This window comes from Bidens hawaiensis, unplaced genomic scaffold (genome assembly GCF_021521415.1).
Source record: "Bidens hawaiensis isolate Kalapana, Puna unplaced genomic scaffold, B.hawaiensis_p1.1 tig00008374_1, whole genome shotgun sequence".
Classification (NCBI taxonomy): domain Eukaryota; kingdom Viridiplantae; phylum Streptophyta; class Magnoliopsida; order Asterales; family Asteraceae; genus Bidens; species Bidens hawaiensis.
Genome location: NW_027491592.1, coordinates 896363 through 909433, shown reverse-complemented (window position 1 = coordinate 909433; position 13071 = coordinate 896363). Strand labels below are relative to the sequence as shown.

General features: G+C 34.1%; 2 protein-coding genes across 2 annotated transcripts; one reads left to right on the top strand and one right to left on the bottom strand.

Annotated features, from left to right (window-relative positions):
- Window positions 1–1677: 1677 nt before the first annotated feature.
- LOC143637565 (proline transporter 1-like) lies at window positions 1678–5891 on the bottom strand. The gene is made up of 7 exons (XM_077104928.1): window positions 5692–5891; window positions 4724–4948; window positions 4549–4643; window positions 4094–4283; window positions 3885–4009; window positions 3029–3244; window positions 1678–2198 (listed from the first exon to the last, which is right to left on the bottom strand). Exons 1-7 carry the CDS (start codon window positions 5780–5782, stop codon window positions 1821–1823), a joined length of 1320 nt encoding a protein of 439 aa, XP_076961043.1. The 5' UTR covers window positions 5783–5891; the 3' UTR covers window positions 1678–1820.
- A 4554-nt stretch (window positions 5892–10445) lies between these two features.
- LOC143637594 (fasciclin-like arabinogalactan protein 21) lies at window positions 10446–11438 on the top strand. Its single transcript, XM_077104947.1, has one exon. The coding sequence runs from the start codon at window positions 10446–10448 to the stop codon at window positions 11436–11438; it is 993 nt and encodes a 330-aa protein (XP_076961062.1).
- The last annotated feature ends 1633 nt before the right edge of the window (window positions 11439–13071 follow it).

Genomic DNA, 13071 nt, shown 5'->3' with positions numbered 1-13071 from the left:
CAAGTGGACTCATGGTGTCTGGCTTCCCCACTACAGCTCCAATTTCTTCTCGTGGTTGTGTGGTGAGCGGTGTAGGATGATGGGATCATAGACATTCTGCAACCATTCACGTATGTACCACCAATTCGGTGTCAGGGCTCCATGATAGCACCCCGCCAAAGGTGTAACGCTTAGAGCATTCACATCCTTTCCTCTATTTTCAAATCCAAACTACACTAAAAATCACTATTTTCCCTCTTTTCTATTCAACTAAATAATACGTTTATATACATTTATCATTACATTTTCTCTTTTTCTTTACTCACAACCATTTACAACAAATATTAAAAAATTATATTAGAGGAATAGTAGTTTTTCAAATATAAAAAAAAATCTTTGTATTTTCTTTTTCCTCTACTCACAGCACCATAAACCACTCCCAACGTTATAAAAAAATTTCCTCACAAAATACGAGGGATATGATGTGAACGCTCTTAATAGAGAGTGTTGTCTACCATCACCAGAAAGCTCTAGATCACCCCATCTTCTCTCCTCTCTTATCTCTTCTTCATCACAAACCGTACGCCATGCCGAACAGTTTCTTACTTTCTTTTCTCTCACTCCTCCGGCAGGGCTCCACATTAAACACGGGCATAAAAAGAATAATCCATTGAAGATGTGTTTAGTCCAAGTGGGAAATGGACAAAGGCAAATCCTTTAGTCAAAGGTAAATAACTTAACACAAGCTTTGATCCTTCTCTATTTTTCAAGATTAATCTCATTTAATTACAATTAACTTTGTCATTGATTAATATGTGATAAAAGACTTAGAAACCACATTTGGACTTATCATGGCATATTTATTCTTGAGAGAAAAGGTGATAGATCCATGATTTGGTCATAACACCGTCTGTTTAAAAAATAACCAGGAACAACCTTTTCACACACTCTCTTCTTGGCTATGTAAATCATCCACCACCATACCTTTTTGACTAACCTTATAACTTAACTCATATACTTTAACTTGAGAGATCAAGATCTAAGGTCCAAGAGGGAACAAATGTTGATACATTTAGTATAATATTCACCATCAAAAAATCTTGTGTGTAAATGGTGATCACCATAATCAATAGTGAGAAATTAAAAGAGTGATCACTAATGTCACTACCTGACCACTGAGACGAGAATGACGAGAATCACTACTCACTAACCACGTAACAAGACGATAGGGGAAGCGGTGATCTCCATTGGTGGGGCTGAGAGACAGTGGTTTCGTTCTGAGATAGGCGGTTTTGAGGGCGAAATCTAGGAAGGTTGCTAAGCATGAGGCAGCGTGTTTGGAGAATCAGCACGTGTTCATTCCATTTGCCTACGACACATTTGGATCCCTAGCTCCCGAGGCGGTTCGCTTCTTGGAACGGGTGCAGAAGGTGGTCCACAGTGACTCGCAGAGCCCAAAGAACCAATGATTTATATTTAGTAGAATAGGCTTTGCGATCCAAAAGGGGATAGCGGCCCAGCTTGTTGCCCGCTTACTCATTATCCAGATGTAGTTTGGTTTGTGTTAAATGTTAATTATATTTCTGGTTATTCAAAAAAAATAAATAAATAAACAAGCGATAAGTCCACTTGAAGAAAACAGCAATGAGCTATCAATGTTGACCTGAATAACTTTGTAAAAAAGAGAGAGATCCCCAAAATCAAGTTGGAAGGATAATTCATGAGAAAGTAACCTGTTAATAATTTTAAACAGTATTATATGTAACACAACATTCAGTATAAACTAATCAAAATGAGATTTATTTATATATATCCCATAAAAATACAATGGAATCCACAATTTATATATCAGCAAAAAAGCTATAATTTTTGGAGTCCACAGCAATAAGCCTCAAGGCAGCAACTGCTGCTGCAACAGACATAAACCCAAAGAAAATTACATTAATCCAATGCCATAATTTCTGCAAAGAAGTGAGCTTGTTCCTCTTAGCCACCATATACATGTGATTTGCTAGGATAAATGTAAGCGGGAAAGTACTGATTGCTCCTGTGAGGCTCATGAAGTCTCCAATAAATGGCAGTGCCGCCGCCAATAAGGTGGTTACCGCTAGGTAACCGCCTCTCACCATTATTCTAAATGACAAGTTTTTTATGGCGAGTGCACTTCCTCTGATTCCATATTTGGTATCTAGATACTCGTACATTGGACTTGCAAAAATCTATAAAAAAAATCAAAATCAAGATACAGTTTTTGAAAATACACTTATTGTCCTATTATAATTGCTATAAGACTATGTTGGTATGTTTGACTTTTTTTTTAAGTGCCCTAATCAGTAACATTGATCTTGAAGTAATAAAAACAATTTACATAGTTACTTTTGACTCAACTTACAAAAAATGAAATTTGCAGATTTGATAAATAACATGCAAGCGTGTAACACATATGGCATATACAGAAGGGGCGAAGGATAGTTGGGGCCAGGGGTAGCCCCGGCCCCCTCCGTTTTTTTTTGCATAGTAGTGTAAATTTATCCGTTTTCGCCCAACATTTTTTATACGTAGTGTAAATATACCCGTTTTCAACCGAAAATTTGATCCCGGACCCCTCCGTTTACGGTTTTTTAATGCGTATTTTCGTCCGGCCCCCTTGACATCTTAATCCAAGCTTCGCCACTGATATACAGTGTATGAATTTGCACATTTCTGTGTATATTTCTAAGAAAAACAAATCCGTTAACAATTTCATTATTTAGCAAAAATATATTCTGATGCGCGTTGGATTTTTACCTAAATATGAAGCAACTCGGGTGTTTTCCAAATGTTTCGACCTTCTAAACTTAAGTAGCATAGTTTTATAATTACATAGATACATTAAAAAATTCATAAAATTCAAGAAAACGGGCAAAAAAAGGTTAAAGGGTCAACCCAACCCGACTAGGCCCAAACCATCTTGAGCCCATTTCGACCCATTACGCAACCAATCTGCCCCACTCAAAACGGATTATTGGTCAAAACATTATGGGGAATATGGTCAAAGTAGAAAGCTTACATGCAAAGCTATGACAGTTTGAAGAAAGGCGGATATATTGGCAAATGTCTTCACCCAAAGTGGACCACTAACACTTGTAAGCAAATATGCAGGTGCATGATTCCCATAAGCCCAATAACCCATGAAGGCAACAGCATATAATGGCAAAACCCCTACTGTAAATTGGAAATATAAAGCTTTCATCATGTTCCCCACAACTGGCTGTCTAACTGTTGCCTAGAAAATATCAAAACAAAAAAAATATCAGCAAGATGTAGACAAAATGTTCAGTTTTTCATGCATAAAGCTTTCTAAATCATTTATTCATGATATTATATTATTACTATACTAATATAACTTTTATAATCAAATTTGAAAGTATTTAAGAAAAAGTGAGAATTTTTTTAAGTGAAAAGGTGTCGCCTTCAACCCAAACCGACCTGCTCATATTTGACACACCAAGTATTTATGATAACTGAAAAGTTGGGATTTTTTTTTGTGTAGAAAAAGTGTTTAGTTCAACCCCACCAGCACGTATTTGACACACCAAGTATTTATGAAAAAGTTTCATTTTTTGGTGAAAAACTGTTTCATTCAACCCGAACCATATTTGACACACCAAGTATTAACTATTAAAAAGTTAAGGATTTTTTTTTTAAGAAAACCTGTTTAGTTCACCCAACCCAGCCCGAAGTTGACACCACGTTTTTTTATGAAAATAGTAAAAACTTTTTAAAGAAAAAGTGTTTAGTTCAACCCAATCTGGCCCGAACTGTACTTAACACACCAAGTTATGAAAAAGTTAGTTTTTTTTTGGAAAAAAGTGTGTCGGTTCAACCCGGCCCAACCCGTATAGCTATAGATTTTGTGGCTTAACCTGTATCTCTGGGAGCATTCCTGTGTTGAAAGCAAAAACGAGACTTGCAGAAGCACCAATAGTTGTAAAGACCCTGCTTATATCCGACCCTGGAATGTCATAGTCCCTAGGTGGAGCCCGGATCCCTTTATACAACATATAAATCATTCAAATTTTTTGTACACGGGACCCACAAGTAAAAGTGTTAGACAAAGCATAGACAATTATACCATCACGAAGAGACAGAGCAAATGCTATAACAATATATACTAAACTAAAAAAGGTTGAAAATCCAAGCCAAATCCTTAAAGCTGAAAGATGAGGGATGCAAATTGCAAATATTCCACAAACAAAGCCTGCCATGGCAATAAAATGTGGAAGCTTCATAACATTATCATCCCAGAAGAGTACATAAATAGCCTACAAAATCAAACCAGAAACACTATTAACACAAACTGGTTCAAGTTGAAACGGGTCATGTTCTCCCATTAACACATTTTATCACTTTTAGAATATTTTATAAATAATTAATATGCTGACCATGATTAAGACAACGTTGTTACAATAATAATACAAATCTTTTAATAAAACGACCTCCAACCCGCTTTAGCACACGTTTAATATCCAACACAACCCAAATCGACCCATTCAAAAGTAAACAATAATTTGGGCTAATTAATGTTACCTTAAGAGCCTGACCCGCCAAAATGACATAACCAACATTGATCATGAAAAGGTTTACATATTGTAACACCCACGTGAGAGAATAAGCTTTCGGGCCTGCAATTATTCAAAACGACTCAATATTTTTTCCAAATTTAGCATTCACACGACTCAAGATTCTAGTTAACCTTTCTTACCATACACAAATCCCGCAAGATCTCTGTATCTGATATGCCTCCTCCCACCAAACTCATGGAGCTTTGCAATTAGGACATTTGCATAGAGTGATATTGCTGTTGCTAACAGTAAACCCACCACGCCACCTACCCAACCAAGTGGGACCATGACTGCCCCCGAGTAACCGAGCACATATACACTGTTGATACCAGTTGTAAGAACAAAGCCTACTTGAAACCATGAATCTACATCATTAAAAACAAGTGTTTAAAATGTTAAACACTATTAGAATAATGAAAACCCTGTAAGGTATTCTGTATTGTTGATCAACTATATATATAGATACAATAAACATAATTACAAAGGAGACCTAATCACATCATATTTTGTTAAATGTGATAGAGGTAATTACAATAAACCCTACTTGAAACCATGATCACTTAAAACAAATAAATAAAACGTTGAATGATAAATCACCATATTACAACAATTTCAAAATTCATGTGTTTTGCATCGAAACTCAAATCATTATAGATTAATGAAAACACATCTAACTATATCTCCTAATTAGGGGTGAAAAAGCCGACCCGCTTGCGAGCTATCAGAGATCGAATCAATAAAAAACTCAAAAAGAGCTGAGCTTTTTTGAGCCTCAAATAAAACTCATTTAGTTATCGAGCCCCAGCTCAAGCCTTGTGTACTTTTAAGTTTTACTTCTACCTCTTTTAGGCTCGTCTACGGTTTTTCAAAAATATTATAAAAATAATTAAAATCATATACATAAATTAATTAATAAACAATAAACGAGGCAAGCTCGAGCTCTCGTAAGTCAAAAGGAAGCTCGGCTGGTTTACATAGTCCTAATTGTGGTAGAAATGATGACACTAAACCCTAATTACTACATTCTATCGAATAATCAGTTCAAATCTGAAATAAAAACTGCAACTGTTTCTGAAACAGAAGTTGAAATTAAGATGAACAAACAAACCGCTGCTAATTTGATGAGCAGTTTCTGGGATCTGAATAGCCAATTGTTCATCTGAATAGACCTTATTTGATACCCCAATGCAATCATCCATTCGAATCGCAGAAGAAGAAGAAGAAAAATCATATTCTTCTCGTTCTTCTTGGATTGAGAAGAGATGTACTCTCTCTTCCTCATTCGAATTCCAGTTCGCCAGTATGTATGTATGTATGAACCTGTATATGTATATGTATGTATATTCTCCCTATCTCACACACAGCGAGCGTGTGTGTGTGAAATTGGGTGAAATTGTGGTTTGTTGAATTAACCGCGATTGGATTGAGATTGATTGTATAAATAAGATTTAGGAAGGTATCACAATCTAGGAGATAGTCGTTGGCGTGTGGGTGAGTAGTGGATAGCACCCATATGTAACTGCCTCCTTTTTTTTATTCCTTTTTGATTTCCATATTCATTTAAGATTACATTAATGCATCAAATAAAATAAGATTATTAATCAATTACAAATAAAACTTGTAACATGGCATAACAATTATTATATTTAGGTTAAAAGTGTCTGTGGTGCGGTTCAATGTGGTTTTAGGCTATCATTAAACCATAAGTATATTATTAACTTGTATACAATAAAAAAATAAAAATTCAAAAAATAAATAAATATTAATTTTTTTTTTAATTAACTCTGGATTCTTACACATATAAACACCAACCGAGCTACATCTGGATAATGGGTAAACGAGCAACAAGCTGCGTCGCTATCCCTTTTGAATTGCAAAGCCTATTCTACTAATAAATATTATAAAAAAATAATATAAAACAACCCCCTAAGATTTGCTTGATTTTTAAATGGATGTTTCTCATGCATTTGACCTGAATTCATGGGTATGGGTCTCATCAAACCCAGATATTTCTTAAACGGGTTAGAACATCACATTCAATTAAAAACTAATCTCACCAAATTTTTGATATAAAATTCTATAAAGTAGGGATATACTAAAAATTAATATTTGATTTATTTAAAAAAAGATATATATTATTTATAATTAAAAAACCAATTTTATAGTAAAAAAAAATAAACGGGTCTTGGGTCTCATCAAACCCATATAGCTTTTAAACCGGGTTATAACATCTCATTTATTTGTGAAACAATTTATCATCAAACCATAAATATGTTATTAATTTTCATACAATAAAAAAATAATAATTCAAAAAACAAATAAATATTAGAAACAGATAATATAAAACAACCCCCCGTAACACGGGGGATAAAAACTAGTTTATCCATAAAGATAACGTGGACCACTCTATTCATTCATTACAGTTTGTATAATTTATAACATAATTTAATGTACTACCCATATGATATAAATGCATTCATCTTATTTTATACAAGAAAGTTACATTTTGAATTTTATCCAGTTGAATATGATTTTTGTTCCCAAAAAGATGAGTTCAGTGCACACTTGCTTGTTGAGGAACAGAGTAGTACACTGACCCAAAGTATCATCAGGACTTGTAACTGAAAAGCAAAGAACCAATTGACAATTTTAGTGTTCGTTAGCTTATAACAAGACTTAATTAGAGGGTTGTTTTTAGGGGTCAAATGTCACCTAACCATATAAACAACATGCCATTAGGCCAAGTTAAACTATGCATTATGCAATCAACAAAGAGTATATATGAGTTTAATAATGGTAAATCAAACTAACATGTGTTATATTGTTCATTCAGATTGATAAATCTCATGACCGTTTCTCATATAAAAAATGTTATTGTTATAACGTCACCAAGGCACTGATCCTTGTACCCTCGCTTTCGTTTGAAACTCCCAACCTACAAACATCAAGTATGTGCAATTATCATTACAGAAACAAAATAATGAGTATTGAGATTGTGTATGTAACTTTGTGCCACATTTAAGCCATGAAGACCAAGTCTGAAAGATAAGTAAAATGAATTGAGTTGCATAACAACAATTAAGAAATTATCAAGTCAATTTAGCACATTACAAAATGGTAAGCCATTTATGAAAATGAGCATGTTTGTATTATAAATACAATGTTCCCCTTTTGACTTTGTTTTCACCAACTTCTTGAAAGGAAGACTTTAAACATAAAAAAAATAATATTAAAAAAAAAGATTAAAAATAAGATAGATAAATGAATAAAAGATTTAGAAAACTCAAACTAATGAAAAATTAAATGGTATGATTCTTAAGGATGGACTTCAGTTACATTGAAAATAAGAAATGAGTGATGTTTTAGATCCATATCATAGACGCGCAGATATCAACCTTCACCAAGCTTGTTGTCACTAATAACTATAAGCAATGTTTGTAGCATGTAGCATGTTTGAGAATATCCTCCATGTTGATTGTTCTTCTCATAAGATCAACTGAATCTCAAAACCTCAGCAACTTGATTAGCTAAGTTGTCAACATAAAATTTTAAAAACAAACACCTATTGAAACAAAATTTGTCAAGTAACTACCTGACATATTTATGCATGAAGCATAAGTATACTAATGATACTGGATTTGTGATCACATTATGATACTTAGTTAAATTTGTTTTAAAAGATAGACAAGCCTGATATGCTTCAACTTTATTCATTTAACCGGCGGGGTCGAATAAGAGTGTTAGTGATACGTATCTGTTACTTGGTGTATTCACAAGACCAGCTAGTTTAATCACACTAGACCGTTTATGACACGGTGTTAAAGCACTCGACTTCGTCATCTTAATATCTTTTTTTTCACTAAATACTTGATCACGCATCATCTAATACCTTATGATGGTGCTCATGAAACAACTCAAGGTCAAATGTGCCAACTTCTTTCTTATTTACGACTTTTGAAGATATATGTATGTATATATATATATGTGTGTATGTGTGTATATATATATATATAGAATATAAAATACATTAAAACAAAAATTCAGATAATATAAGTATATAACTAACCAAATTTTAAGTTTATTTATAAGTATTATGAAAAACAAATATAAATTTTATAATTTTCAAACTTTACATAGATATATTTATGAAAAACCAAGTCACCTCATACACAAATCCCCACCATATCACATCGACTAAAATATCATGATCCAAAATCACAATAATAGTGTACACTGGTAACTTCATGTAAAGCAGGTGGCTCATGAAAGACCAAAAACTTTTATGTTATAAAACAGTAAATAGGTGCCAAGATGTTGCAGCCTAAATAAAAAAAATACAAATTCGAATAAAAAATACCTTCAAATAAGAGTCTGAAATATAGACCAACATTGCAGCAGAACAAAAAAAAACGGTGAAAAAAACAATGAAGATAGTTAAACAACTAAATGTAAATCAAGTATCTAGATACTATGTAAAGGGCAACAATACCATTAGAACTATTTTACACTAAAATATTAACTTGTTATTGATTATAATTCAGAAAATTATATACTTCTTCTGAAGCATTTGCATTATCAACCATCAACATTAAGATCAGCCTCAAAATCTAGATATCAACAATATTAAACAACCCATCATAATAAGAAACTGTTGAAGCCTATTGTTTACAACCAAGCATCATGTTAACAAATTATAACTATATTTTATGTTTAGTAGGCATAGATGAAGAATAGGTCAAACACATCAAATGGCCAAGCCCTTTACCGCCACGAACTGCCAGCGGTCATGTTGAACTTGAACCACCATTAAACATCATATTATCAATCCCTCGATCCATTTCTGTAAACACCGCCGCAAACTTGCTTTCCCCGCCTCTCCTCCGTTAAAACATATAATATTATGTACATCAATTGGAATTCAATTTGACAACATCGATGAAACAATTGCATATAATAACAAAATTTAACCTAAAACATGTAACTAAGCTCCTAAACTTCAATTCAGGTCATAAAAAATTGTTAAAACTTAAGTTTGTAATTCTACAAAACCTAGAAAACGAAACTGATTATTAGATACATGTCAGACATGTTATACAAGTCCGTTACACTCAAATTGAAGAAGAATATTATGCTAAAATTCCCCCAAAATTGAAGCAGGATGAAAATAATATAAAAGACAGAATTTAACCAAATTTGTATGTTGGGAAAAAACTCACCGGAATTCATAAGCAAAAGGAGGGTGATTATTGGATCATCGTTAATTGAGAGGTTCACGTTTATGTCACAAACAAACACACGTATAATCGTCGAATTTAAACGAAATCTAACTTACCCTTCTTCAAGCGGAACCAAAGAACCTGTAATTCGTGTAAACATGATGAAATTGATCAATAGTAGAAGAGGGAGAAGCAAATAATTGAAAATTGAATGGTGGTGTGTTATGAATTGATGATTGAAACCGATAACTAAATGAAACCAATACTTAATTGATACAAACAATCATAATTGAAGGCGGTTTGCTGGGATGCTCAGGCGAGGGTGGTTGGGGTAAACTACCAAGGGTGCCGGAATGTGAACGTGAACGGATGCCAGAGGATTCAATTACAATTAATATTACGGTAATCTATGATAAGAGAATGTGGGGAGGTGAAGATCTCTATTATAATGTTATATAGATAGTAACAATGTTATGTTATAATAAGATGGAGATTGATCCCACAAATAATATAACGTCTGAGTTAAATCTAGTGTAACTATTATTTTTTCACAATCCACTAAACGTCATCTAAATTTAATCCTTTTGAGTAACATGTTAAATTTAAATAACCTAACTGTAATAATTCTCTCTACACATCAACACAAATGGGCAAAGGCGTATTATTCACATCCGCCTCCATCCTTCTGGCAGTCATACTCACCACCACCCTCCGCCACCGCCACCACCACCCACCCTCACCCAACTACCCTCCCACAGCCTCCAAACTCCTCCGATCACACGGCTTCAACTTCATAGCCAACTTCCTCCACATCTCACCCGAAGTCTTTTCACAACCACCACAAATTACCATCTTCGCCGTACCCGACTCCGCAATCTCCAACCTGTCAATCCCACCGTACATGATCAAACACCTTCTTTCATACCACATATTACCCACAAAACTCACCATGCAACAACTATTAAACAAACCATTGGCAACATGCTTACCAACATTATTCCAACACCACACCGTTTCAATAACCAAAACCGATCACAAAACACAAGTTCTTGAAATCAACAACGTGTTGATCACTCACCCGGATTTGTTCCTTGATCAGTTTGTAACCATGCATGGAGTATCGGGTTCTTTCGCTTCGTTTGATCGTGTTCAAGAACGTATGAATTTAGGGAACTTTTGCATTGCCCGCGGGTTCGTTACTGTTAAACATGAATGGGATAAAATGATTAGGGTCTTGGGTTCGTCCGGATTCATGGCGTTTGCTATCGGGTTGAAGTCGGTGACTGATGGGATTGTTAAAGATTTCCCAGATGTTGATTCGGTGACGGTTTTTGCACCATTAAATGCTATGATCATGTCCTCCTCGCCGTTGTTGGATAGGTTTATGAGGTTTCATATTGTTGTAAAGAGGTATAGTTTTAAAGAGTTGGTGTTAGGCGGCTCGTTGTCGACGTTGGTTGCTGGGAGACATTTGGATGTGACTGAGAGTTTGAAGACTAGTTCTGATCATGATCATCAGGTGGTGTGTGTGAATGGGGTGCCTATTACTGCACCGGATTTGTTCGTGTCCAAGAGCTTGGTGGTTCATGGGATTGCTCGCCCGTTGAGTATTGACGAGCTTTCGAGCATGTCCGGATAACGTACAATGGCTTAATTGTGTTGATTTTGCTGGTTAATTCTTGTTTCTACTTTGTTTTACCCTCTAATCACTTTTTAACCCAAAGCTCGTTTTGATATGGCCTCTTTCGACCTGAATCATCGAGATCTGAACCAAAATAACCATTTTTTTGTATCGACATGTTCTGACCTTAATATGACCCACGAGCCGAACCTGTCCGACGTTTTGCCGGTACTAATTGGTAATCATGTAACATGTTAGTTTTTTTTAAATTAATAAACTATAGCAATACCATATTCAACTAAAGATAATAAAATGTTCGCTTTTATGGTATAATTTTTTAAAATAAATATTAACGTGTGAAAAAGTTATGGTCGTTTAAAAGTCGCGGGGTAGTTTGTTTGAAATAAGGGGTAAAAATGTAACTATTATAAAAATTAACAAAAACTTATTGAAGTTGAAGGACTAAAATTGTAATTTACTTTTAACAAAGTTGAAGTTAACCGTTCATTGATATGATTAAAGATAAAAGTGTCGCTAAAATCTTATAATTTGATGCATTATGTGTTGTAACTTTTACATGGTTGATGATACCTCTTTAAATTTAAGAGGTAATTGAGATTCTTTTTTATATAGTATAAATATAAATATAAAAAGTTGATGAGCGAATATTGGCTCGAACTCGGCTTGTTTATAAATTGTGCTAATTTCAAACGAGCTATTCTGATCAAACAGTTATGGTTCTAGTGTTCCAAACTTGAAATGAGTCATAATTTTATCACATCTAGTAGTTTTAATCAAGTTAATCATAGGACACGATAGAAAAGCTTTGCATGCGTTTCTACTACAAGAAATTTGGGATATTATCCATACATAGTATGTATAGGTAAAAGTCTATTATGTGTTTGGAACTTTCTTTACCTACATATAAATTAAGTGTTTTGATGTGTTAACTCAAACATGTGGATATAGATCATTACGAACACATCAGTTATATGTAGGCATATATCATGTCATACCTACACATATGTGTGTGACTAAAACTAATAATTATGCGTGGTTATAAGTATAATGATTAGTGTGGGTGGCGGCTGATGTGGTAGCTAACGTGGCAGACTGACAGATGACATGGACTAATACGATGACACGACATATCCCTACTAAGTGTTGTTAACATGTGTCATAAATGCATGTGTGGGTGTATGTAATTTCATGTTTGGGTAAAGATCGTCAATGCGTAGGCACTGATGTCAGTATCATGTGTACAAAGAAATATAGATGTGTTGGTAAAAATATGTTGAAGAAACACTAAGTTAACCATGGATGTGTTGGGTAAAGATCGTCAATTCATAGGCACTGATCTCAAAGTCGTTTAGTATAATATGTTGTGTACAAATAACTATATATCTTTAATTAAGGACTTAGATTCATTGTTGGGGATATGTTTATATGGTTCACATTATTGGCTTTCATTATAAATTCTCATTCACAATATTATAGTGAGATAAAATGCGGTTAGAAACTTGATTTCGGTCAAGTCGATTAGAAATGCGGGTGATGGCATGAACCACTTTTCGGTCTAGTTGATTGAAAATTTGATTGCCAAAGCTGGTAATTCAGTAATGTTATTACAACTACACATGTTGCAAGTGGA

Excerpts from the sequence above, each read along its gene's own strand:
- LOC143637565 (XM_077104928.1), bottom strand. The coding sequence starts at position 5,782 with ATGGATGATTGCATTGGGGTATCAAATAAGGTCTATTCAGATGAACAA. Across the intron at positions 4,949-5,691 it reads TGCTCATCAAATTAGCAGCG|ATTCATGGTTTCAAGTAGGC; the intron begins GTTTGTTTGTTC and ends TTAATGATGTAG. Across the intron at positions 4,284-4,548 it reads TGGCGGGTCAGGCTCTTAAG|GCTATTTATGTACTCTTCTG; the intron begins GTAACATTAATT and ends TTGATTTTGTAG.
- LOC143637594 (XM_077104947.1), top strand. The coding sequence starts at position 10,446 with ATGGGCAAAGGCGTATTATTCACATCCGCCTCCATCCTTCTGGCAGTC.